This window comes from Barbatula barbatula, assembly GCF_947034865.1.
Source record: "Barbatula barbatula genome assembly, chromosome: 13".
NCBI classification, from domain to species: Eukaryota; Metazoa; Chordata; class Actinopteri; order Cypriniformes; family Nemacheilidae; genus Barbatula; species Barbatula barbatula.
The window spans coordinates 19,406,964-19,433,494 of record NC_136776.1 but is presented as its reverse complement, the minus strand read 5'-3'; the positions used below and the strand labels follow the sequence as shown (position 1 = coordinate 19,433,494).

The window sequence follows — 26,531 nt, the reverse complement described above, 5'->3', positions numbered from 1 at the left end:
GTATTTATACATATTTTTTATGAGATAACCGATACCGTAACCATTTTAAACCAATTGTTTTAAAATGTTCAGGGGTCAGTTTGTAAAGGAACATGTCTGTTTTGTGTTCTTATTATGTAATATGTGAATACATTGTACATCCATGTTGTGCCAGTGTCAAATATGAATTTCTGTTCAAATAAGAGACAATAAAGTAAACTAACCAGGATTTGTATCACAGTTTTCATGTCTAGTCATGCTGTCAGTCTTTCACATTGCTTGTCGGACTTAACGTCACTCCTTAGGTTTGATTTTGTTGAAATTATATATTTTATGAAATATCTATCTATCTATCTATCTATCTATCTATCTATCTATCTATCTATCTATCTATCTATCTATGTACCTACCTACCTACCTACCTACCTTATGATTTCTTCCGGTATGATAACCACTATTAAAATCTCAGCTAATATGACTAATAGTTAATAAATTCTGATACTTTACTAGGTTGGACCCTTCAAGTTCTCAGTTTCCAGACCATCACTACAACCGCTACCCCACGGAACCTCCACACAGTGCCACACCTCAACGTCATGCGAAAGGTGCAAAACAAAGCTCACACCCTATAACAAGAGCATCAACTTCCACACGTGACCAAAATAAAATGCATTTTGTTATATTTATTGTTTTTCAACACACATGATGTCCTATTTAAGATCGTAAGGCGTACAAGATCAACGCATGTTTTTGTTCACGTGAACAGCCATCAAAACAAAAGCGAGAATAAACATCATACTTACCAAACAATACTTGTGTCGACTCTTGCCGTTAAATCAAGTCTCTGTCGATATAAGTTCCCTTATTGAACACACTCCAGCATTTTAAGTGTTGTTTTGGTCTGAGCTTGCAAGTGTCTCTTCACCTGCGCGACACTCACCTGAAACCGGAAGTGCGTGATCAGTTCAGTTTCTGTTCACTTCAAATAAAAGTATGAATACAATGAAACCGCCACTTGACTATAGGTCGAATAAATGTTTGTCTTAATACCATTTAATCGAAGTAGAAATCGTATAATAATATACGACATGCGTATAAAAGCGCAATCTAACAAGTGCATAGTCGCCATTGAAATCACTGCGGTTAAACAATCTCAATGACAGCCTAAACAACGTAAACTAGTCTTTATATATCAGCGTGCGTTTGCGTAAGAAACCTAAATAAGATGTTCTAACATATGAAAGTTAACAAACAATAGCACACAAGGAAACATACGTGCCACTACTTCCCAACACAAAAGCCCATTATGTGATGCAGGCTAACTTAGCTCTGTTAGCCGCGAATAAAGTTGACAACCGGCATCAAACGCGGTTATTAAGTTCACATGACGCTAGGTTTTAGATGTCAAGCTGTTCTAACAACCTCACCCGCATTCGTTACGTCTAAACGCGGAGTTAAACGCCCTAAAGATGATCAATACAAGATACTTACATGCTATCTGTGAGGAGAATAGTGTGCTGTATCGCTTTAAGAGCCGCGCGGTCACGTGACAATTCAACATGGCTTCTCGCTGGAGGAGTTTAACGCTGTTTCGGTCAACAACACAAGGGTTTATTATCTTTACCATCTGCCTGACTTTCATCGACAGCCTGGGAAACGATGCGGACAGTTGTGATAAACTGCAATTGGGACAATATCCTTATGAAAATAGCTTACTATATAGTGCTCGATGAGTTGATGGCTTGCTAGCCAGCTAGCTTTGATGCTATGATGGATGTGTTGTTTATGATGAAGTTAGCAATGGACTGAATGATTTGAATAGGATGATTTAACACGTATACTCTTATTTGATGTTATTTCATTTAAGATATCGGGATTAGATTTGTGATTCATAGACCTTCGTTGTGCATGTAACGTTAGCTAGCCTGACATGTCATGCAAACACCCTGGTGTAACATGCTTTAACCGCATTGCATTTATTTCAGTGTTTATATTGTATAGATATGGGTGTTTGTGAAAGATCTATGCGTTTATATGTTTAACCAGCACACTGTTATGTGTTTGTTGCAGATCATGTCTTATTCTGTCTGTGATTGTTTATGTAATGCATTCATCACCACTGGAAATCAGCATCACTCCTGTTGCTTAAGGCTTTGAATATTGTTCGATACCACCTTAACAGTGCTCAGGTATATCTGTAAAGAACCCAAAATAGATGATGCAACTCAGGAACCAGAGAATTGCAAGGACCGGTCGGCCTGGGGTGTGTGGACTGTGGCATACTTATATTGAACTATAGAGTGGGGTCCGAATGAGATGCAAGCATTTTATATTTTCTTTAGAAATATAAATGTATATATTCAGATTTCCAAGAGCATTTTGTCTAAATTAGCATATATTTGATTAGTGTTATGTTTATGTAGATACAGGGCATCTCTATAAAAGCTCCTTTGAAATCAGAAGAACCTAATTTTAAGATGTCAGACTCTTTTCATTGATTACTTGTTACATATTATCTTTGCTGATAGCATTTTCACTACTTGTTTTATTACATCTGCAATCTTGTAATTTCAGTTGAATGTTTACCTGCTCCAAACATCAGCTGCCGTCTGTCCAATGCCACTTTGTTTAAATTCAGCGGAGAAGAGGTCGGCTTTAACAAAAGCGTCCAATGTCGGAATGTGTAAGTTTGCTTTTCTAATGTGACCTTACATTTAGGATGGTAAGAATGCATTTATGAAGCCTATATGATTAACAGCTTATTTGAATGATGTATCTTTTTCTTGTGTTAGGAGTGGTTACTCATATAAAGTAGCTGTTGCTTTGTCACTGTTTCTGGGATGGATTGGAGCAGATCGGTTCTACTTGGGATACCCAGCTCTGGGTATGATGCGTCCTTCTCTTCTATTAAATTTCACAAGATTATCATTTCAAAAAGCAGTTTTATCCAGATGTCTATGATAATGATTTTAAAGGGATACTTCACTCAAAAAAATTAATTCTGTCATCATTTACTCGCCTTCGATATTCAATATGTGTATACATTTCTTTGTTATGATGAACGCAGAGAAAGATATTTGGAATAATGTTTATAACCAAACAGGTCTCAACACCCATTGACTACCATAGTAGGAAAGATGGTAATCAAAAGTGCCTCAGAAATGTTTGCTTTACTACATTCTTCAAAATGTCTTCTTGTGTGTTCAGCAGAACAAAGACATTTATACAGATTTCGAACAACTCGAAGGTGAGTAAATAATGACAGAGTTTTCACTTTTGGGTGAAGTTTCACTTTTGGGTGAAGTATCCCTTTAAGAGACCAGCCAACAAACAAACTATTAAACTGATGCTATATATTGTACAAACCTGCAGCAATAATGGATTACAATAGTTATTCATCAGGCTTAAATGGTTATAATCAATATAAATGTAGTTTTTGTCATCACTTTAACCAGATTATTATTACATTTCAGTTTAATTTAATTCAACTAATAGAGTTATTCAGTGTAAAAATATGAAAACATGTTTGTTTTTCAATTAGATGGAAATGAGAGGGATTAAAAAAAGCAAGTGCACAGGAATGTTACAAGATAGATTCAAATTTGTGTTGCCCACATTTGCGCCGTGGTACCCCTACGCCACAGCTTCGACATCTGTATTGTTTTTCTCTCTTCGGCTTTGTGCCATATCCTGAACTCACCTCTCCTTTCACGCTTTGACATCCCACGTTAAATAGATGGAGTTCTGGCAACCATTTACATATCAATCACTCATAAAAAGATCTCATTCTGCTGCTTCGCTGAAACACAAGGGACTTGAGAACAGTCAGTCCTGGATGTTCTGCTGTTGACATCATCTCGTTCCTCTTCTCCAAGGACACACCTTGTTGCCAGATGTTCTCTTAAGAGAAACCGTACAGATTGGCGTTATTTTTCTCTGCTCTTTGGCGCTCACCACCTTTTCATATTGAAATGAAATTTCACAATCTCTTTACTGGCATTCAGACAGAACGATGGTTAATATTATTTATATTTTTTACAGTACTGAGAGAAATAATTTTTATGGCTAGTAATTTATATTATTGCAGATTAGTAGCAAATAACATCTACACCAAATTGCTGAATTTGCATGTATTAGAAATATGATTTCTGTCCTAATGTGTCATGGATTCAGAGAGATGCACAAATGGAACACACAAGCGTGATCTTTTTCTCCTGTGATGACATGTATGGATACAGGATGCTGGGGCCAATAGTATTGAGTGTGATTTGCTACTTGTTGTTGCTATTCTGGTGGTATGGTATTGTGTGATTTAATTCCTATTCTCAAGATTTATCAAGCGATTAGTTGACCTTAAAATAGTGTACTATTGTTTGTCTAATGTAGAGATTATGGGTCAATCTCACAAAATCTGCCAAAATTAAGTCCTGGGGCACGTTTCAATAAGGAGGTTCAACCAACTCTAGGTTAAACCTTGAACTCCGGGTCGGTTTACTTGGAAATGAGAAACTTTGAGTTTTGGTTTCAGATCATCTGATTTTAGTTAGTTCTATCAACTCTGGGTAGGCTCACCTTGAGTTAAGCGCTTGCTCCACAACTACGACAAGCCATGATCAATAAAGCTCCGATATTACGATTCACCATGGCAACGGCACCAATAAAAAAGCAAAATGTCGGCAGAAAGCATTGAGAGCAAGACACACTTTCCACTCTGCATACAGTGGATTTACTAATAAACTGACAATGATGTCTGTTTAAATTAATAAATAGATAAATGTACCAATAAACAAATACATTAGTCATTAAATGAATGAAATAACAGAAATAATACAAAAATCTTAATTTTCTCTCTGCCTATCGGTGCTCCAATTATGCACTGAAGACGTCATGGGGTATAGGACACATGTAGAGCGTTAGACTCTCGTTTATGTTCAGACCGACCGCCGGTTCGAACCCCACTCTGGGCAGATTTGAGTTTTAATGGGTGCACGGCAATTTAAATTGTTTATTGCATTTATCGCTTCATTTATTAGATTTATCGCCAGCATTCTTTAGAAATGTTGGCCCATATTGATAGGATAGCATCTTGCAGTTGATCCAGGGCACGAATTCGCCCGCTATTCGAATAGACCACTTTGTAAGATACATATATAATTAAATCTTTCATTTTGATTGGTTTATAAATATTCTGTTGGTTTAAGTGTATTCAAACATTTGTGTAATGTCAAAAAACTATGGGCTTTGCTTACGTTCTTAAGTGGTCTATAAATAGTGGTTATATTTGTTCAATTCTGTATCTAATATTATTTGATCAATAATTATAATTTGTATTAACTAGTTTATAACGTTTTCTAAAGTAAAAAAAAGTACTGAATTACAGTAATGAGATCCAGATACACTTCTGCTAATGAGAATTTGGTGGCAGTGTTTACCTTCGATTTTGCTGCGATGCAAAACATTTTATTGACCTTAAAATATGCTTTTTCTTTGTGCAAAATTTAACTTCTTTTGAATTTGAGATGAAATGTCACCCAGTCATGATCTTCTTGACTGATGAATGAATCATTTACGCCACAAACTGATGCTTTCAAGCGTGGTGGCAAAACTGTTTTTGGCCTTTCTGTTGGTCGAACAACTATAGCCCTTGCTTTATAACCACAATAATAGCCATCTCCAACTAATTTAGAGACAAACCCCAGTGCACCACTGACGTAAGCATACTCACAATGGTTTTAAGAAAAGCTCTCTGCGGCTCAAATACGAACCTACAGAATCAAAAGGCTTTAACATCCCGTAGCACACTTTTGAACAAGTGAAGCACCTTGCTTGCTTTCTACAAGGTGTTTTAACAAAACAAGTCTCCACTTGACAACTAATTAACTAAAACAGTTCCCCTTCACCTCCTGTACTGAGTTTTTGTTTGATGATCTAGGGGTGCGCATCTATCCCACGGCGCTCTAAACAGTGCGCTTATTATCATCGTATGCAGATTAGCCTGGGCCACACATCTCAAAGCCAATGTTACGCAGGATACAGCAGGACGCTACATCTTTCTCCATCTCTCCATGTTTTAAGGACTTCCTGATCAATTAAGCACCTGCGTTAGGACAAAAGGGCCTGGGCGTTTGACGGTCCCCCTTGTTCCTGTGTTCTTTGTGCGAGGCGTTTATAAAAGGCGGTCTCACACCGCGCTGGAGTCAGTTCTATAGACTCCTTCATTGTGCCACACCTGGTCCGGGCTGACCCCAGAGCTGCTGGGCCATTACCCTCTGAAAGGAAGGCCTGGACTTGTTGAGGAGACATTCTGCAGGTGGCTATTTTGATATCCGCCCTGGAATCAATATGTCTAAGTCTCTCAATGACCAATTATAAGTAATATTAGAGACGATTAGGCACAATTATGTTTGAATCCCAAGATGGCGGGGGGGTTAATTGACTTTTAATCCCATGGTGACCATGACGTTTCAAAATAGATCTGCTTTTGTCGGGACTGGAACTGTTTATTTTGGTCATTTGTACAGCCACGGGTATAATGTTTGGTATACATTTTTTACTTTGGTAAAGGGATAGTTTAACAAGAAATTTCTAATGTATTTGACACTATTTTATGTGGAACACAAAAGAAGATATTTTGAGAAATGTTTTAGTGGTTTTGGGTCCACACAGTGGAAGTCATTTAGGGACCAATGTTGTTTGGTTACCAACATTTTTCCTAATACCATCTTTTGTGTTCTGCAGGAAAAAAGGTTTGACATGAAGATGCGTAAATGATGAAAGAATTGTCATTTCTAGGTGAACTTTCACTTTCAAAATCACCAAGCTTTATTTTCTTGGTTGACGTCTTGGTTCCTCTTTGTTTGTTTCAGGTCTGCTGAAGTTCTGCACTGTGGGATTCTGTGGAATTGGAAGTTTAGTGGATTTCATGTTGATATCCATGCAGGTAAAACATATTCATTTTCAGGTTTTGCCCCAGTTTGTGTTGGAAACTCTACTAGACGTTTGGCCATTCTTATTCTCTGTTTTACATTAAGAAAAATGTAAACGGCGACAAAATATTTTGGCTTTGTTTTTCTTATGAACATTTTCTATAGGAACCACAGTTTTTGTTTTATTTGTAGTAAATTTACTACCATCTCACCCCAATAACCACACACTGCAAAAATGGCTTACCAAGCATTTCTGTTTCGTTTTTTACTACAAATATCTTCGTTATCTTCTATAAGATACTTTAGCTCGATAAGGAAGTAACCTACTGTATTAGATTTTCTTAAGGACTAAATATCTTATAGTTAAGATGTGAGTATTTTTATGTTTCAGGCATGAAAAAGAAATCTGCCAATGGGGTAAGAAAATAAAGAAAAAAAGTTACATTTTCTTGCCAGATTTTTTACTTGTTTCAGACATAAACTTAATTCTTATATTTTCTTTCATAAAACAAGACCAAATATTCTGGGTCGATTCCTCTAGTAATCGTTTTTTTGATGTAGAAAAAATTACATATTTTTTGCAGTGTATCTCTTTAAAAACTGGTAATACAAATGGCAATCATTCTGCAAAAAACCTTTACCATGGTTAAGTTTTGAATGTTTTGTTACCTCACACCGAATTTCAGTAGCTGCAGAAAACAAAAAACGTAGCTGTGTGAATGACAACTATCAAGAGTTTTGTTGCATTTTTTCATGTAGTATACTATATTTTAAATAGTTAAAATATAGAAGAACCACTTTATAAAGAAGCGTTTGTTTAATCACGATACTTGCTTAAGGGAGCTTTACCCGCAATCCTCCAAATGAACTGTAGACAGAGGATCGCAGTCTTGACTCCTGTCTCAATGCTTGTGTTTGTATTCACCGGCACCTGTGTCTCTCCTCCAGTGGCTTCAGCGCAGTGAAAGGAGCTAATGAGAGCGTGGTTTGTTTGCGCCTCCTGCGCCTCCACCTCTTTCCTCTACCCTCCGGGTCGCACACTCCCACAGGACTCCCCTAACCCCTATTAAAGGCCTCCTACACCTGACAACTGAATAAAGCCAGTCCATTTGTCATCTTGTTAGGGAAAATCTCACCCGCTACTTTATAATTAGGCTGCACGGCTCTGGATGAAGCTTTACGTGAAAGACACTCGCACTTCGACGGCACTTCTGGCCACCGGCGATGACGGATATTTATGGCTGTAATGCCTGCAAACTCTAGGAATAATTCTTACACGTACGTCAGAATTCCAACGGCTGCAGGGATGGCTACTTATATATCTAATATTTTTTGTGATATGTTGAGATTGTGTCTGAGACGTTTGGGAACCGTATACTGCCCAAAAAATAAGTTTCTTAGTTTGTATTTTTGTTTTGTTTTACAAGTACAAATGTAAAAAAATCCTAAATTCTAAATTGAGACAATTAAATAAACTTTATTGAAGATTTTTCTTTTTTGTTTTAAGCACAAACTAACATTTTTATAATTTTTTCAACAAAACTGGAAAGAAGCAAAATTAGATTTTCAGACATTTGTTCGGAAAACAAAACTAAATAATTCATTCTTATTGAATTAAAAATGACGTGTATTAAATTTAGTTTATATTTTTTCTTGTTTTAAGCTAAAACTATTTTTTTTAATAAATTGTTCCAGAAAACAAGACTGTAAAGAGAAAAATTGACCAAAGAATTGTTTTGTACATTTGTACTTGAAAACAAGGCAAAAATAATTTTTGGAGAGACGTCGGATGTTTTCCAATGTTTCAGCAAAGGTTTAGCAAAAATGATAACTTTCCGCATTTTTACGTTTGTTATTTTCATGTTTTTAAGAATTTCGGGCACCGCATCAGTAAAAAATGGTTAAAGTTGCAGCTTTGGCGGTTGAAAATGTAATATTCTAGTTTAAACCCTGTATTACAAACCATATACATTTAGCTTTTTAAATTCAGATATTAAGAATACGCACAATATTGTTAGCTCAAAGTTCTGGGCCTTGAATCTATTTTCAACTTACTGACTTTCATAAACACTTTGGTTTGGATTCTCCTGGTTCAGTCGCTTGCATCACATTTCCTAAAAACAAAGTCTGTTCGTCTTTTGATGAATTTCATACGTCTACCTGTTTATCATCCCTCCAGTTGTTTTCCGTTCCTGGCTTACCTAGTCGCAGCGGATAAATAAAGCAAGCTTTTATATTTTTAAATGGCCGTGGCGGCTTTGATTAACAGGGCCACTGCAGTGTTTATTGTTCTCCTAATGTCTTATTGAAGGCCCTCGGAGAGCAATGCTTTTAAGGAGCGCCTTTGGCAGCCAAAGCTGTCACGCGCTTACATTCTCAATTAGCTGTCGACTGTCGGGCCTCTCCGTTTTCAAATTGTGACACTTTTGATAAAGAGTATCCCCTTCCCTCGGGACCCCATTTGCACATGCCGCTCCTAGCTAAAACCCCATATTTTATAGCAAACTACCATCGCTAAGAGCCACGTCGTCTGGGAAATGCATCTTTGAAAAGTAATGAATAAGCACCTGGGACATGTTGCTGTAATTTATATCCATCAATATTCCGCAAGTTACAGCGCAAGTAATGACGCAAGACTAACAACATCGCAGAACTTAAGGTTTGCTAACGAAAGTATATGGACTTGATGGTTTAAACTGTAACGTGACAGGATGCCTAAGTGTCGCCTTCTAACTAAAGCAATCGTCCAATCAGACGCGAGTAAACGGCTTGTATTGGCCTTCTGCCAAACTAGAGCTAATCTCGATATGGTAGAACAGAGAATCGCTGTGTCTGTGTTCGTCGGGCGCCTTTCTCCCTCCACCAGATGTGTGTTCTCATTATCATCTCGTCCCAAAGCGGAGACAAGCCGAGCCGGCAGGGCCAGGTGTTAGGCGCGCACGCCTGCAGGAAGCCATTACGCCGTCTTTGTGCGTCAGTCCGAGCATGTTGCCGGGATAGGAGCTGATCTCAGAACTGGCATGGGCCCAGCTCGGGCTCCGAGCTCATTGTTGAAGCTCTGATCCGAGGCCTGTCCTTCGGGACACTCCTCCTCACCAGAACTCCGAGAGCAACCTCAATTACAGCACTGCCTGGGGTTAAACTTAAATTGCTTCCAAATCGCGATTACTGTCTTATAATTCAATCGTGCAAACGTGAGCCGTCTGAGGAGAACGATAGATCTAGCCGGCCCACCTGGTATTCATCTTTGTGTAATGTAAAATCATGTAATTGTCTAGTGAAGGATTACATCGTTATGTGGGTCTTTGTGACACGTGAGAATCATTCTGTTCACTCTGTTGTAGATCGTGGGTCCATCGGATGGGTCGGATTACATCGTGGATTACTACGGGGCACGTCTCACGCGTCTTTCCATAACAAACGAGACCTACAGGAGAACGCAGCTTTCTCCGTGAAGGCACCAGGTGAGAATTTCCTTGTCAACATTGTGAAACCGTTATTGTGCGTTTTGGTAAATTCTAAAGTATAGACCATTTCGCAAGACGTTAACAACTTCAGATGCACTTCCTTATTCAGTTTTTAAACACTACACAAGTGTTAAAACAAGATACAACCAACAAGACATTTCCAACTGAATCAAGATGTTAAATGAACATTTTTAAAACGTAAATAATGTGAAATAAATGTTAAGAAAAACTGAAACCGAAAGTGCACCTTTAAAAATGGTCCATCACTGGTCAAGCAATAAGGAAGTGTTTTGAGGTTCACATGACTCACGGCCTTGTTTCTTAGATGGGTCAAGGGGCTCATGGGTAAATGACAACTTCTGAAAGTTCTTCTGAGAGTGCGACTTCTTGAAACAAAGTCAAGGTCACACCGATAGCCGAACTCAAGTGACCTCCTGGGGCATCAAAGCAAACTGATGGACCAAGGACACCTTCAGCTGTGCTCTGACCCCCACTTAACCAACCCCACACTACACACAACGGGCTCCCCTCTCTGGGAAAAGAAAGCGATTAAATGTCAGACGTGCAGGGAGGAGGTTGGGAAAATGCGACGGGGTCGTGAGATTGCACTTATTACAGCTGGCACTGGGCTGCATCTGTTGAATTCTTTATCCTGGTGCCTCTCACTCAATCACTGCTCGAGTCATTCCTCGGACCCTTAAGAAAATAATGTCTGAAATCTGTGTCTGCCCACTATCAGTTTCTGTACTCTGGTTAATGTGAGGCTTTGCTGTGGTGGTGATGATGGTGACAGCGGTGTTATGCTGAAGCATTCGCATGTTGAGCTTTCACGTATTTACATTGTTCCAGCATGAGACTCGAAAAGAACGAATTGAGGTCTTTGTCACTATCTTTATTTCCTTAACTTGATCTCTGTTCCATGTCTTGCTGCCCTTCAGTCTCCAAACCCTTTTTTTGTGTCTCATCTCTGGCTTTTTGTCCCCATGTATGTCTATTGACAGTTTGTGGATCTTTTTGAGATGGTGTATTGCCCTTAAAGGTAGATTAAAGCTAGATTTAGCTGATGTGTTTCTAGTTTACACACAGGTTACACATGTTTACATCAGCTTGGGAATAAATCCAGAAAGCTGAATGAAGATGTTCCTACTCGTGTAGGAAAAATGGCACCGATCCATTTTTGACATTGGAAACATCTCCTACCGCATGCTTCTCCTCCAGCGTGGGATGAGACCAATATATCTTTTGCCTGAGTTGTCCTGGACATGCTCCCAAACATAACCAACTCTTTCCATTCTGTCGTTTCAGGTGGATCTAAATGAGACGACACGCCAAATGTACAGGATAATGTAAATCTTTGTTGCCATCACTGTTTCCACACATGGAGCTGCTCAAACAAGTTAAGCTCTCCGGCCCAGTGTTCTTTTTTTTTTACTGGGCCGCAAATCTCATCACTTCCCGTATTTCTCCGTCCAGCTGTCCATCGATCATCAATCTCCTCCCTGCGTCACAGTTCTGGAATGTCATCCATATTTTATTGCCTTTCTTTTCCGTTCAACACTTTCTGTTGTTTGCTGTGTGTTTTGATGCTATTTAAGTGTAAATAAAATTTTATTATAAACATATGGGCTAGTATGTTTTTCTCATCGGTTATGGTAGTGCTAAAAAAAGTAGACAGTTTTTTGTTGTGTAATGTATGTAATATTTGTGAGATTATTTTTACATTTGACAGACACTTTTATTATGCATTTTTATCATATACATTGTATCAGTATGTATCTTCCTTGGGGTCGAACCCACAATGCAGTGCTCTACAAATTTAGCCATGTAAACGCTTTCAAAATGTAAAATTCGCAAGTGTAGCTTTGTGTACACTGTTTAATATTGCCTTCTACAATTATTGAACATCTGTGTTGTTGTAACCCACAGAATAAAAATTCATAATAAAAATGTGGAGAATTGTAAGTGGGCTGCACCTATCAGGTAAACCCCCTCTGTGATCTCCAAGCGATCTGTCTCGTACCAATGTCAAATCCTCCCTCAGTTTCATTCGACAGCGTCTGGTTCAGTCCCTCATATCACCATTAATACCGTACAACCTTCATCGCAGAAGTGATAGCGGCGCTGACCAATGTGTGTGCGAGCCAGTACGCTCCTATACAAACTATTGTCCTTGTCGCAACACGCACGACTCTGCTTAGATGTGTAAAACTAGATTTAGCTCGTTCCCCAACGTCGGCGATGACAGGTGACCAGCACTGCCTTGGGACTTTCTCGGAACGCCTGGTCTCCTGAGCTAGGCATCTCTATTAATCTCCATAAAACAATAGTGTGGAGTAAGTGTGTGCTGGACGGCTCTGATTTGGGTCTTATTCATTTTCAAAGTGTTTTTTCTTCAACTTTTACTTTAGGTCATATGTTAATTGTCACAATCAAGTTTCTCTCAAATTTCTTTAAGTAAAGGTCCAGTTTTGTCGAGGATCTATTGAGAGAAATGCAATATCATATACATAACATACTATGTGTTCGGAGGTGTATAAAGACCTTTATAAAGTTGTGTAATGTTTTTATTACCTTAGAAAGAAATATCTCAATCTACATACACCGCGGGTCCCCTTGCGTGGAATTCACCATGTTGTTTCTACAGTAGCCCTAAATGGACAAACTACTCTACAGTAGAATCTCCTTCGGGAAAGAAGCAAAAACGACATCTTAGTTCTGTCGTTGGAGTGAGCCGTTGGTTGCAATTCATAACCTCAATGCTAGATGCCGCTAGAATCTCCACATTGCTCCTTGAAAGTGAAAACCGGTAACTTTTTGGTTAGAAATAAACAATAAGTTGACATAATTTAGTAATCGAATGCTGGGGCATATACCAATTTAATACGGTAAATTATGTTAATGGTTTAAGTTGAGCAGTTGATTTGGATTTTATGAAAATGTCAGTTTGACGTCATTTGGCTTCAACCAACGTAAAATAGCGTAAGACTTTTATAGATTTTTAATAGAGACGCCACCATACTAATAACAAAAATACACAATTTTAGAGGTCAATGATATGAAGATCGAGATTTCTTTGATCCTCAAACTTTTAAGTTAAAAGAATAAAGCGAGTGCAATATGTTTTCCTAACCCCCTTGTTCTCCCGCTTGCATCTTCACTCTAGAGGGCTCTCCGTGTTCCACAGCATTGCAGGGCTTATCAATACACCAGCCATGTAAGAGACCAGAGATTTATAGTGCACTTCCCACAAGAGAGAGCAGCAGTTCTGGGACTAAACCCACTGTCGATGTGAAGCAGGCCATTCCTCATCCAGACCTGATGTTTTATAGGTGCAGCCTCTAGCTCTTGCTCGCTCTCCCTCTCTCGCCTCTTGTGATGAAGACAAATTAAGATAAGATTCCCCTTCTTTTACCCTTCCAAAACCTAATTCCCATGGATAGGATCCGGCATTGCAGACCACTTTGATTCCGATGATGGCTGCATCAGGTGGGAAATTTAACGTTTTGTATTTGTGTGTGCGCGTTGGGCAGATTTACGCAGGTTTGTCTGTTTGTGTCGGATTGTTTGCCTTGAGGTGTCAAAGGCCTAGGGCTGAACCTTGAGTCATTGCTTTGAGTCTACACAAAGAGTCTGGTCCACAGAGAACCAAATCACTTGAGATATTTCATATGAAAACACTACCGTCATGACATCACGAGGCCTGAAAAGGTTGTGTTAACCAAATGTTTTTGTCTTACGCTTCATCCAATGGTATTAAAGACACCGTAAAAGAAAATAAATCATTGGTTTAAAGGGTCAACTCGTAATTACGTATGTGGAGGATGTATTGTCTATGTGTTTAGAGGTGTATAAACACCTTACATAATAAAGCGTTTCTATAGAGAATGAGCTATTTCTATCTACATACATCATGGGTCCCCTTACATGGAATTCGCCATGTTGTTTTACAGCCCTAAAACGGACAAACTGTTTCAGCAAAGAAGCGAAATTGCCACGACATCTTTGTCCTTCGAGAGCCGCCGTAGTGCTTTGAAAGGGAGGGATGGAGTGAGATGTTTGTTGCAATTCTCAACATCACCACTAGTTGCCTTTAAAATCCTCACATTGCTCCTTTAAAATCAAGTTCTTTCATTTAAAAACATTAACAAACAAGTTTGTTTTCTTATTAAAGATGATGCTTTTTTGACATTATGCATTTTATGTATGTTTTGCACGATTTCAAAAAAGGTTAGAGGAAGTTGAAAGTACTGATCTGGTTGTCAAATGTTACAACGCACCTGTAGTGAAGAGCTGTCTTTCATACACCAAGAAACCACAATGGGGTCAGTGGGTTAATTCTGGCAAAACATAACGGACATCTGTTTGCAGAGATCTAATGCAATGGCAATGATAGCCTACATTTTAAGTGCCCGAATACTTTTAGGCCAACTGTGTTGTGACAAGCAAAACATTTGTGCAGATGCGTTGTGTGTTTAGTATGACAGGAAGAGGAACTCGCAGAAGAGGAAAGCAGCTGCATAATCCCAGAGAACAAGCCTATCTGCTCCCTTTCCCAGAATTCCACAGTCATGCATTGTGATCGTCCAGATCAGTCTGCTATCACTTGCGCGTGCGCTCTCTTTCTCCCCCCCCCATCGCCCAGCAGCGGAGTGCAGATGCACCCATGAATGAAGTGCTCATACACTTGTGATATTGACAAGCATTTCTCGTTGACACCGTGCCAAGCAAGCTGTCCTTGTCACCCTCAACAGCCTGTAAAGAAAACGATGAGCACATTTCTAGTGTAACGGGAGTTCTGACAGACTGCGCATTCACGCCATCTTCCGCTGCGCGTTTCTGATCAACGCTTGGCGTGCGCTAACGCCGGAATCCAAGAGGAAAATTAAAACCACGAGCTGAGATTTCTCTTGAGAGGAAAAGCAATCAGTTACAATTAGTTTCTTCTTCGATGGCGTCGAGTTGCGCTCATAGTATCGAGCGTCGCCGCGACATCTGCTTAAGTTGGACGGTGTGACAGGGTCAAAACCGTTTTGTTGCACGTGATGAGCGCCGCATTTCCACGAATAGAGCACAGAATAGAGGTTTGAAACTAATATATTTTATAAAAGGTTCAATGAGTGAAAGATGTTCATGTCAAAGTGTTGAAAGGTCAAGATCCTTTAAGACTGGAGGTCAAACTAGCTGGCTATAAGTCAACGGGGTCAATGTTGTTTGGGTTTTTTCAAACGTTCTTTGTTTGTACCAACCAATACTCTTCTATTTCCTTTCCCTTTTTACATAAAGAAATAGCCACAAATTGTGCTGTAGTCAAGCAAAACGTGTGTTTTTGACATGGCTGCTAAACCAAGTACACAAATGAAACACGTCTTAATGTTTCATTTACAGAAAGTGTGTGACCTTCAGCCACACAGTAGTCCTGAAGATTATCTGCTTGTGCTTGGATCGGGTACAGACTGTCCCGTGTCGGCACATACTGTGAGTCAGCAAAAAGCAGTCAGTCACCGTCTCACGTCACCCGTGCACTGCAATGAAGCCACGGACGCTGCACATCGACAGCAAGATTCATGACAGCGCAGCTTCACCTCTGAATCAAACAAGTCGGTGGTGTGGGCAGAGCTCATCCTGGTCCAGAGAGACACCGTGGCACAAAGACGTCTTTGTTCGCCAGATTGTGTAAGGATTTTAAACACACCCAACTTTTTCTCCGTCCTCTAAACTGTATCCTGTTTTCGGCAAGTTCTTGGCCGAGAGAAGTTGTGCAAATTCGGGTCCAGCGTTGGCTGTAGTTATTCAGGGTCAGGCGTCATGTGTGTTTCATCAAAATTCAATTACTGTGCAGCGCCACGCTCCAAAAGCCCACGGTCCGGGTTATGAAGTATGATGAAACAGAACCGGGCCCTAATTGCTTCAGTATGGAGTCAATATCTCTCTAGCATGTTATGATAAATAACTTCCTGCGCTGGAGGTACGAGAGTACACGTCCCCTCCGCACCTTCTCCGTTGTGTCCTGCTCTTTTTCATTTACTCCACCCGTTCTTACATCACTGGGGTCAGTTTGAAGGGACACAGGGTCAAGGTCGTGCCGCTTTCCGGTTGTTATGCCGTCACAACAGATTATATTACAAATGTTCTGGTTGGTGCGTTGGAAAGTTAATGGTTAGATTTTGTTTATAAAGAGAGAGATGAAACTCAATATATAAAATATATAATAAAATATATAAATAGACTACAAATTAAGTACATATAAGAATAAATAAGTTGTAAATAAATATTCATTAAAATTTAATGGAACTTATAATAAACAAATAAATGATGAGTTTGGTTCCAAAATGAGATAACTCAGTTTGTATTGTGTTAGTTAGCTGTATTTTGTTTGTTATTATGGCTATGTAAGTATATAAATATTATATATAATTACAATATATATAAAATATAATTAAACAAATATTATAAATAAAATATATTCTAACTAATAAAAAATTATAAAATAAATCATTAATACAATAAATAAATATACTACATATCATTGTAAAATATTTAGATATTTTTTAGATCTACTATGTACTATACAAATTTTATTTAAAGTCAAAATGCACACCAGTGAAATCCTTTGTAAGGCATGATTGTAAAAACTGCTTCAATGTACTAATTTAACTAAAGCCTGGTCCTGGTTTAACCTAATCCCTGTCTGGGAAACCACCTCATAGTGAATAAACAGTAAAATGGCTCGCATACAACAATTTTCCTGATTTTAAAACTGAAATGAAAACATTATCAACGTTACGCTCACAGGACTGTTGGTGGGAGTGAACCCGCTTTCTCTGATCTTTGACAGAAGAACGCACACACATCTCCATCCACCCCCCTTCACAACACCCGCCGCACGCCTGCCCAGGTTACACAAGCCCATGAAATTACAGTTGTGTCACTTGGAACCAAAAGTGTCAAGAGGAATTAACGATAAGGTGACAGGCTTCGCAAAATGGTGATTGAGAAATAAATAAATAATGCCGCCAGATCCCCCCCCCCATGCTTCTAATCCTTTATTTTAATTTTCACATTTGGCACTGGCGTGTCACCCGATAAGCCGGTCCAACATTCGTACGCCGGCTCAGCCTTGGGTTTCTCAGCTGACGGTTTACTGTACCTCTTTGCCAGGGACGACCGGCACAGCCTGGCATTTTAAAAGCGGTGTGTGTTACTTGTAAAGAAGCTTTTGATCGTTTTTGAGTTTTTCAATGTTTGCTTTAGCTATAGTTTGGAAATACACTTGAATCCTCGCTGACATAGTTACTGCATACGGCAACCTTTAGTGCAATATGAGACGGGTAACCTTGAATCTTTTGTTTTAACAATACAACACACATCCCTCCATAAACCCAACTCTACCTGAACTCTTTGTCTTCTACGTTGAGACCCACGAGTCACCATCAAGGACCATTGCAACACTAATGGTTCATGCATTAAAGCATTTGGCATCCATCTGATTCAATGAAATGGAGAAACGATGAAAGTCTGAGATGTGAGCGACCTCTGTTAATGAGATGGATGATGAAGTGCGTGAAGCAAATGTTCTTTGATATCACAGGAGGATCATTGTGAGGACTGAAGATTATTCGCCCGGTGAAGCGCACAGGTTTTTGTGGCTCATGCAAAGTTATTGCCAAACAGCTGGAGGCCACTTATAAAACAAAATCACACTTTGGATGAGGTTATAAAAAAGTAAAGCTAAGTTTAAAAGAGTTTAGTTTATGTTGTGTTGCACAGGTTTGTACTAGTTTACGTGCATTTCTAATATGCATGAAAAATGCGAAGATCTGAAGAAATAAAGTGCATTCAAACAATATGTTTTTATCAGTATTTGTGTGCATAAAATATTGTAATTGCCTGATTTAAACCCACAACCTTTACATCGCAATGCTTTGCAACTGAGCTGCGGGAAGCTAAATAAAAATGCACGTTTTAGTCCATAAATAATGTTATGTCTACTCCAAATACATCTAGATTTATTGAGTGTGTTTTTCTTTCCATTTGTTCCCAATTAATTTATCTAAGTATGCTTTGGACAGATGAATCTCAGGGTGCAGTTCCTGATACGACCTATAAGAGGCACTAATATTCTACACTATATTTAAGCACTTGGTTTCTTGGCTACAGTCCTGCTTTGTACCAGCTGTCTTGTTTAAGTATGACACCAAACAGAGATTTATAGAGGGTTGGGAGGAAGACAGAGACACCTCATATAATAACATCCTCCATCTGAACAATTAAGGGCACAATGGGAAAACGCTTGTGTACTAAAACGATGCACTTGGTAAATGACAAGCACACGTTTCGTCCAGTCGAAATGATGCTGCACAAAAGCGGCAAACACGGATGGTATTGAGTGTCGTCATTTGTGGTGTAACTCCATCGGGGTACGAATGCAGCGGGAGGTGGGATACGGGCGAGATACGGAGGGTGCTCATTTGTCAGGCCGAAGCGCATCAGTGGAGCGTGAACGGCACACATGAATCGCGAGGGCCCGCACCCGCTGTCAGGGTCCCGTCACAGCCTCAGCCCCAGGCATGAGGGAAGGTTAAGAGCCAAGGCCACTGGGAGAGTTAATGGTGCCTGACCAGACACACGCACACAAATACACACCAGCAAAAAAAAAACACTCACCTGCTTAGCTTACAGCACTATCACGTGCATTGTTTCTTTGGTGTGGAGTGTCGTTTTGCGGCAACTCTCAAGTTTTGCTCGGATAGTAGGACCCAAGACTCTGAAAAACAAGAAGCATGCGGTTCTTTATGTAGCAAACCTCATTTTTAGAAGCTTGATTGTTTTAAAAATAGAGTCATTTTTCTATTCACCAGCTACTTTGTATCGTGAAAAGTGTCACAAGATGCTAAACTCTTTAAAGAAAAGGTGCTTCACTCTGCTGTTTTTAGCTAAATGTGACCTTGGGTAGCATGGGTATATTTGTAGCAATAGCCAACAATACATTGTATGGGTCAAAATTATCTTTAGTTTATGCCAAAAATCATTAGGATGTTTCCTCATCCTCGAGCTGTTCCAAATCTCTACAAACTTCTTTGTTCTGATGAACACAGAGAAAGATATTCGGAAGAATGCTCGTAACCAAACAGATTTTGCCACCCAATGACTACCATAGTAGGAGAAAATCCAATGGTAGTCGAAAGTGCCCCAGAAGCTCCTACATGCTTCCAGGTGTCATTTTTCCTGCTATGGTAGTCAATGGGGGGCAAAATCTGTCTGGTTATAAAGCGTTCTTCCAAATATCTTTCATTTTTGGGTGAAGTATCCCTTTAAGTACAGATTGACTACCTTAAATATAACAAAACTTTATTTTTGTGGATGCAGCAACGTGCTGGGACAGCGCCTCTGATGAACAACTTTAAAGCCTATTTCTCAATATGTCCCTCAGATTCCAAATTTTCCAATTTTGTGACTAGATGTTGTTGGTTGAGCTGTACGACCATCAAAACAGTATAAGATGAACACAGGGATGTGTCTGGTCTCTAGTGAGTTTACAGTGAACTGATTTCAGTTTAGATCGCGGCTCATCACACCAGGCGTCTCTTCTCACTGGAATATCACCCAAACCGGACATAATTACGGCCAGCTGCGTTTGGGTTTTAAAAGCATGCATAAATATACAACGTCTTAGCGAACGTGACATTCTGTGGGTCAACCATCCATAAATCCAGATAAACACTCGTACACAAACTGTCAGACGTTCAGACCGCAACAGCTCACGCTGGTGTGAGTTTATTGAAGGATTCTGTTGGGAGTAAACACAGAGGAGTTTTAGTTTGTACTTTGCTTACAGTCACTGAGCAACACGTGTGTGGAGGCTTTTGTTTTTCAAGGCCAGCCCAGAGGCCACTTTGCTCGAGAGACATAAAAAAAAGATAATCTTCTGTAATTCAGAACCTGTATGACTCTTTCTTCTGTGGAGGACAAAAGAAGATATTTTGAGAAATGTGTCAGTGGTTTTGTTTCATTACAATTGAAGTCAATGGGGTCCAATGTTGTTTGGTTACTATCGTTCTTCTCAAGAAAGAACGCCATAGAGGTTTAAATAAGGACACTTGAAGGCCTTTTCAGCATAATTTACAGATGCCAAACGCAAGCGTGAAACAAAAAAATAATCATTCAAAGCTTTCAGCCTCGGTCTGTTCCACTCGTATTTCAAATCTAAACCTCACCGGTGAGAGCACAGAGACACATTATTCACCGAACGCACAGCAGATTAAGAACCGGGTGAGGTGGTGTTTTTCAGAAGCGTGTTCGCCCGGGCCCCAGCACCTGCCAGCGTTCGCATTCTCCACTCTCCATCCCAGCGCCATTAAGCAATGGGAAGCCATTGATTGTCGCCCCGGTTCTAAAACACTGGTGGCAATTAAAGGGCGACGTGCTGAGTTTGTGCCTTAGGCGACCCATTGCCATTCAGAGTCCAGCAGGACCATCAGACCCTGGTGTGACCAATACTTCTCTTCTCCAGACTGGCTCTTTGATTAATGCTAATTTCTCAGCGGACACAGGGCTGTAATCCCGCTCGCTAATTACCCGCTCATTATGGGGCCAGGCGTGGATCGGGCCCTCCATCACCCTGGGCTTTGTTACCTCTGCTTTAGCCATGGCCAGGGGAGGTGTGGATGCTACCATGCCCATTCATGTATCACATTAGTGGGCCGGACCCGATACCGGACTCCTCTGAGGGGATTTATTCAAGTAATCTGTGATACACTGACCAGACACGGATAATTTATCCGGCGAGGAGTTCCTAAAGCCCGACCATTAGCAAAGCGGTATGGTAATGCACAATGAGCTGCATCGATAATCACATGATGAGACTTTTTGGTTTTAAGACGTCTTGGAAACCCTTAAGACTTCAAATGATTTATTACAATTAGTATTATTTGTTACGTTTCATTTAAATTATATTGTGCAAAAAAAAGAGTTTGGTGTACCTTCATTTTTTCATTAATTTCCACATGAACTATATCTTTACATATTCAGTAAGTTGGACAGCTTTTCAAAATAGATGCAAATATAAAGCCCGTTTTGCACCACTAGATAAGTTCAAATGCATTAATGTACATTAAATATGTTTTAGGATTAAGGTAAGGAGACTGCACAGTGATACGAGAGACACTAAACACTGTTACAGTCACAAATAAAAACAATGAAATAAATTGATTGTCTCATGTCAGATATACAACATAGCGGTAATAAAGGGTATTTTTTGAGAAAAAAATATCAGATCACGTCAAAAGGGTCTGAATTCGATAACAAATTTCCGCTGAAATGTACTTTGACTTTAAAGGTTATTTGACTTACAGTAGACGTAAGACAGTTGGACAGATTGTAATGATATAGACACGCTTTTATTTTGGCCGGACTTCTGACCCGACTTTATGCCAGGGAGCACATTTAATTTTCATCGATCTGACAAGCCAAAGACACTGACAGGGAGAGGATGAGAAAGTTGAAGAAAATTAGGGAGGCCGGAAAAATAAACAAGAATGATTAACTTGAGTGGAGAAATAAACCAAACCGAAGAAATTATGAATAAGAGAGACCTGAAGTGGCTACAAGCTGTTCTAAAGATCTCCTCGTGAAAGTCCATTTAAAAAAAGACATTTTCAGTTAAATAGCAGTGCCTGAGGCGATAATATGGTAATAGGTTTGCTATCACCCAGGGCGAACTTTTCTCCGCCGCGGAGAGGCCTGCCCCATCCTGCCGAGAACCCTTTGATAAATGAGCCACGGTTACCCCGGACACACAGCACAAATCTGGTGATCACAAAAGAGAACAGGTGTAATTGTTGCATGGCCGCCAACGGTTCATATTTTTAAGACGCCCCCTTAACTATACTGTACAGCGCCATACTGCAATTGAAAAAATTAAATAGCTCGCTGTTTGACTGGGTTTATCTCTCTGATGAATCCGAGATTTGCGTTTTTGCCAAAGCTCACACAATCCCTTTTTCCTGATTTATTAGTTTAAACTTTAGGTGCCCTCAACTCCGACGGCACCATTTGGACGGGCTTAATTAACTTCACCTTCTGTCTGTGAGAACTACACTTGTTTGAACATGTTTCGGTTGCTATCTGTAAAACGAGTTGATCCAGACGAAAGGTGACATCTGTTTTGAATTTGAGAAGGCGACACCCTGGAGTTCACACTGATGGTTTGTGGAAATGCAAACAGCGAGTGTCCAAACGCTGTACTGACGTGTTGGATTGCAATCACAACCACTGATTTGGTTATCGCATAGCTGAACATCCAGAATCATACTTAAAGGCGTAATATTGAATCGTGGCCAAATTGTTAATGCAGTTTTTTCGTATTGTATACTAATTGGAAATGTTTGGAACTGAGGTACTGTAGATAAATTTGTTGTAATTTTTAATAAAGAAAAAAATGGAAATTCGTTTTTTTACTAATGAACTGTTTTTTTAAACAAATAAAACACAATTAGCATGTATATTAAAATGTATATCTATAAATAAAGTCATATAATATACATATTATTTATGCATCATTTATTTTTTTATTTTAAAGTTTTGTACTTGTATATAGATTTTTACTTTTTTATTTACACATCCATATGTCTACTTTGTTTACGTTGCTTGATTTACATCTTTACATTTAAATCATGATGACTTAACAACTTAAAAACTGTCGCTATATTTGCTCTGCAGAAAACTAAACTACACCTCACATTCTGTTGCAAAAAAATGACAATAAATGGTGATTGCATGATTTTGCATTGTTGCAAAATGACATGTTTTCACTGTTTCATCCCATTTGGTTCATTGATTTTTATTTCGGCACGTAACTTGCCTTGCACCGTTCTTGGTAGGCCGATGAATGAGGGCAAATAACACTGTAGAGACATGGGGGTTGGTTCATTTCACTCATGGCTTGGAGTATCATACTAGCAACCTGCTAATCATGCTAGCAAACATGCTTATCATGCTAACAAACGTGCTAATCGTATTTTCTTCATATTAGTAACATGCAATACATGTTAACATCATGTTTAATCACGGTAAGTTAAAACTTGAAATTGCCACTCAAGCGCCACTCACATTTTCTTCAGAAAATGTACCCATCTAGTTTCTACTACCAGTGCGATCATCAGACCACGGCTGCTACAGCCGTAGTTTCATTTTAGCACGGGCAACGGATTGTTGTTTTTTCAATATCCCGTCTTTTCCACGCTCCGTAGCATTAACCCATGAACCAGTCCCGCTCGGAGGCCGCAGCCAACCATGTCGACAACAGCTCTCCCTGAGCCGCTTCGCACAGGATTACCCTGAACTTTCTAAAGACTTGTTTTAATTCATGTGCATCTCTACTAAGCTCTTCACAAGCATGTGGTCGGCGAGTGTGAGGGAAATTAATTATCTTTTTTCACTGAATGCCTTCTAAATCCCAGATTAGCTCCTCTAAGTCAGTGTTCTATTTATGATCTATGGTTTTAATATGGCACTGGGCTGCAAAACTAGAAAAATGAGAGCGAGGAAAGACGACACAGCGTCTAGGTGCGCAATATGAGTATGCGCACTAGAAGCAGATTGCACACCTGACGGAGTAACCTCCTGACCTTTCGGCCCTCGTTGCGTCATAGAAAGGGTGCAGCCGGGCCGATCCCGACGGAAATTCGAAGCCCTGTGTTGCCTGTGCATTATTCACGGGGCCTCTTGCGGTTTCGTTTTAGGATTGTGTCTCGCCCCGAAACCCAATCTCACGCTAGCAGCGTTCCCCCGAGAGAATCCAAGTTCACTGTCGCACCACTTCTCAGTGAAAGTGAGAGAAGAGAGGGGGGTTATGGTCAGCAGCTTTGCTCAGGTAGAAGTCTCTGCAGCACAAACCTGCTTTGATTAAGGTACTCTCAACCACAAAAGTGACACTACGACATATGTCAGATGGGTTTTTAGCAGCGATTCTTTGTTGTTTGAACAGGTGCTGTAGACATTTGGATATTTTGTTTCAATTGTACTGTAAGTTGACAGAACTGTAGAGACACCTTAGTGGTAATGTTTGGAAGCTTGTTTTGTAACTCATCCAGCACATTTGTGCAACAGACATGAATGATTTACCTCAAACTGTGTAGCTTGTTAAGACATGCTACACTATTCTAAGTGATTATAGTTTACTAAGAACAAAACTATGTATACAATTATTAACTGAAATCAAATATTATGTGGAAGAAATGTTGCCTTTGCAAAGAAACAAGAAGTTGTTTTAACAATAATAATAATAATAATAATGTGTTATTATTAACATAAATGATGCATAATATTCAACTTATTAAACTATTGATCAATTAAAACTAAACTATAACTAAAATAATAATACAAAATTAAATAACTTGTATAAGAAATATAAAATCATATAAAATATAATGAAACAAAAAAAGCATGCAACAAAATAGCTAAAACATATTTCTACATATATCTAAATATTAATAAAACTACAATAACAGTGAAAACTAAATAAGGTATATCTAGGGACAGAAATATCCGGTTTCGACTAACACAATGCTTATGAAATCGGAGTTACAGTGTAGATGGTTTTATCACTGGGTCGAAGCTCCGATCTGATTTAGTTTATCAGTCTATATCATTTATATTCAAAGTCTCAAACAATTAATATGATACAAAATGTACATTCATTATAACCAAATAATCTACTCTACAGGGTTGTTATTGATTCTGTATGGAGTTAAGTTTGGGCCATATAACGTGGGTTTATGTTGTTGCCATTGAAACCATATACAGTATAAACCAGTTATTATCTAAACAAATATATCAGTCATTGCTTGCCCATTTCCTTGAAAATGCTTCATACAAAGTATAAAAAGCTTGTTATTGTTCAGCAAATCAGGATTTCTTAGCGTACACATTTACATAATTTCCTATTTAATACCTTCAGCAAACTGTTACGTTTGTCCAAAATCCTATAGGTACCCGAGAGTCCCTGTGCTAAGCAGGCTCTCATTCCACGTCCCCGAGCCATAACTACATCTTTCCTAGTAGACCACGGGGCACTTCAACATCAAACGAGGCATGCACACAAGACACCAGCATATGAGAGAGAACGCCGGCAGTACAGCTCGGGCCTCCTGCTCAGACAGCTGGCATCAGCAAACTAACCACAAAGTGCCTGGATTACTCACAACATCTTTTAAAGCTCCGCCGCACACTTTGTACTCATCAAATCATCAGGAACATTTTCTGGATAACCTCATGTATTAAAAAAGCGGCGGTTTTGACTACAATGTGAACATCAATGAAACAAACACAGAGTTTTACAGCATTAGCGTCTTTATTTCAATTTGTTTTTTTTTCTCGTATTTGTCGTTGCATAGGAAATGCACATCTTGCTTTTAGTAGTTGAGTCGATGGTGGTGGCGCACACTAGTGGTTCCAAGAAAAGGGCATGACGCTACACAGAAATGACAAAGGAAAAGCTGTTCGAAATATTTGTGAGAAACAATTTATAACAGAATAGAGAGGAAAAAGTCACAGCTTAAATACAACAAGCTCCACCGAGCTAGACATGGAGCTGGTCTCAACACCAACAGTGTCAAATAATCATTTTCTCTTCAGTAAATGTATTAGAGGCACAAGGTTTTCGTTTTTTTCGATCTTTTTTCGATTGTATTTAAAATGTTAATATATGGTGGTGCTTCGGTTTGGGGTGGAGATGTATGAAATTTACAAAGGATGATGATGGTAGAGCTTGTTGAAAGTTGCTTGAAACATCACAGCGATTCCTGAATCTTACACACGTAATAGCGGGATTGTCTTTTTTTACATTTAATGACAGGGTCAAAGTTCTGGCTCAGACCCAAACGTCTCTTTACACAATTTCAGAATTTGTCGATTTAATAAGCATATAAAGGAAACAAATACGGTAGGAACCAGCCTTGTGCATTCACGGTTTGGGTTTATAAGATTATAGACCTTACACTTCCTATCGGGGTGGCTCAGCTTTAGAGGTTAATTCTGAATCTCAACAGCGCTTGAGAAACTCCCATCTGTTGCCTTCAAGCAAAACATCTCGTTTGAAGAATTGTCCAGGGAGATACATGCAAGTCAATGAAGGCCGCTGCCCACAATAGTGCTGAATACA

The 26,531-nt window shown here is 39.3% G+C and overlaps 2 protein-coding genes across 9 annotated transcripts in view; one reads left to right on the top strand and one right to left on the bottom strand.

Annotated features, from left to right (window-relative positions):
- Positions 1-1,556, bottom strand: part of patj (PATJ crumbs cell polarity complex component) — a 66,034-nt gene extending 64,478 nt beyond the window's left edge. For all 7 annotated transcript variants that reach the window (XM_079471338.1, XM_079471339.1, XM_079471340.1 and 4 more), the window contains exons 1-2: positions 1,471-1,556; positions 783-919 (exon numbers count right to left, since the gene is read on the bottom strand). The gene's annotated coding sequence lies outside the window, so the exon portion shown is untranslated. The remainder of the gene's footprint in view (positions 1-782; positions 920-1,470) is intronic.
- Positions 1,539-11,994, top strand: tm2d1 (TM2 domain containing 1; the record flags this gene model as incomplete). Of its 2 annotated transcripts, none has more annotated exons than XM_079471346.1 (7): positions 1,539-1,672; positions 2,169-2,242; positions 2,554-2,662; positions 2,772-2,863; positions 6,846-6,919; positions 10,250-10,369; positions 11,678-11,994. In XM_079471346.1, the coding sequence occupies 6 exons, from the start codon at positions 1,539-1,541 to the stop codon at positions 10,358-10,360; spliced, it is 594 nt and encodes a 197-aa protein (XP_079327472.1). In that variant the 3' UTR covers positions 10,361-10,369; positions 11,678-11,994. The 2 variants fall into 2 exon arrangements, with proteins under 2 accessions (XP_079327472.1, XP_079327473.1); XM_079471347.1 differs by lacking the exon at positions 11,678-11,994 and adding an exon at positions 7,297-7,322.
- Positions 11,995-26,531: the final 14,537 nt, after the last annotated feature.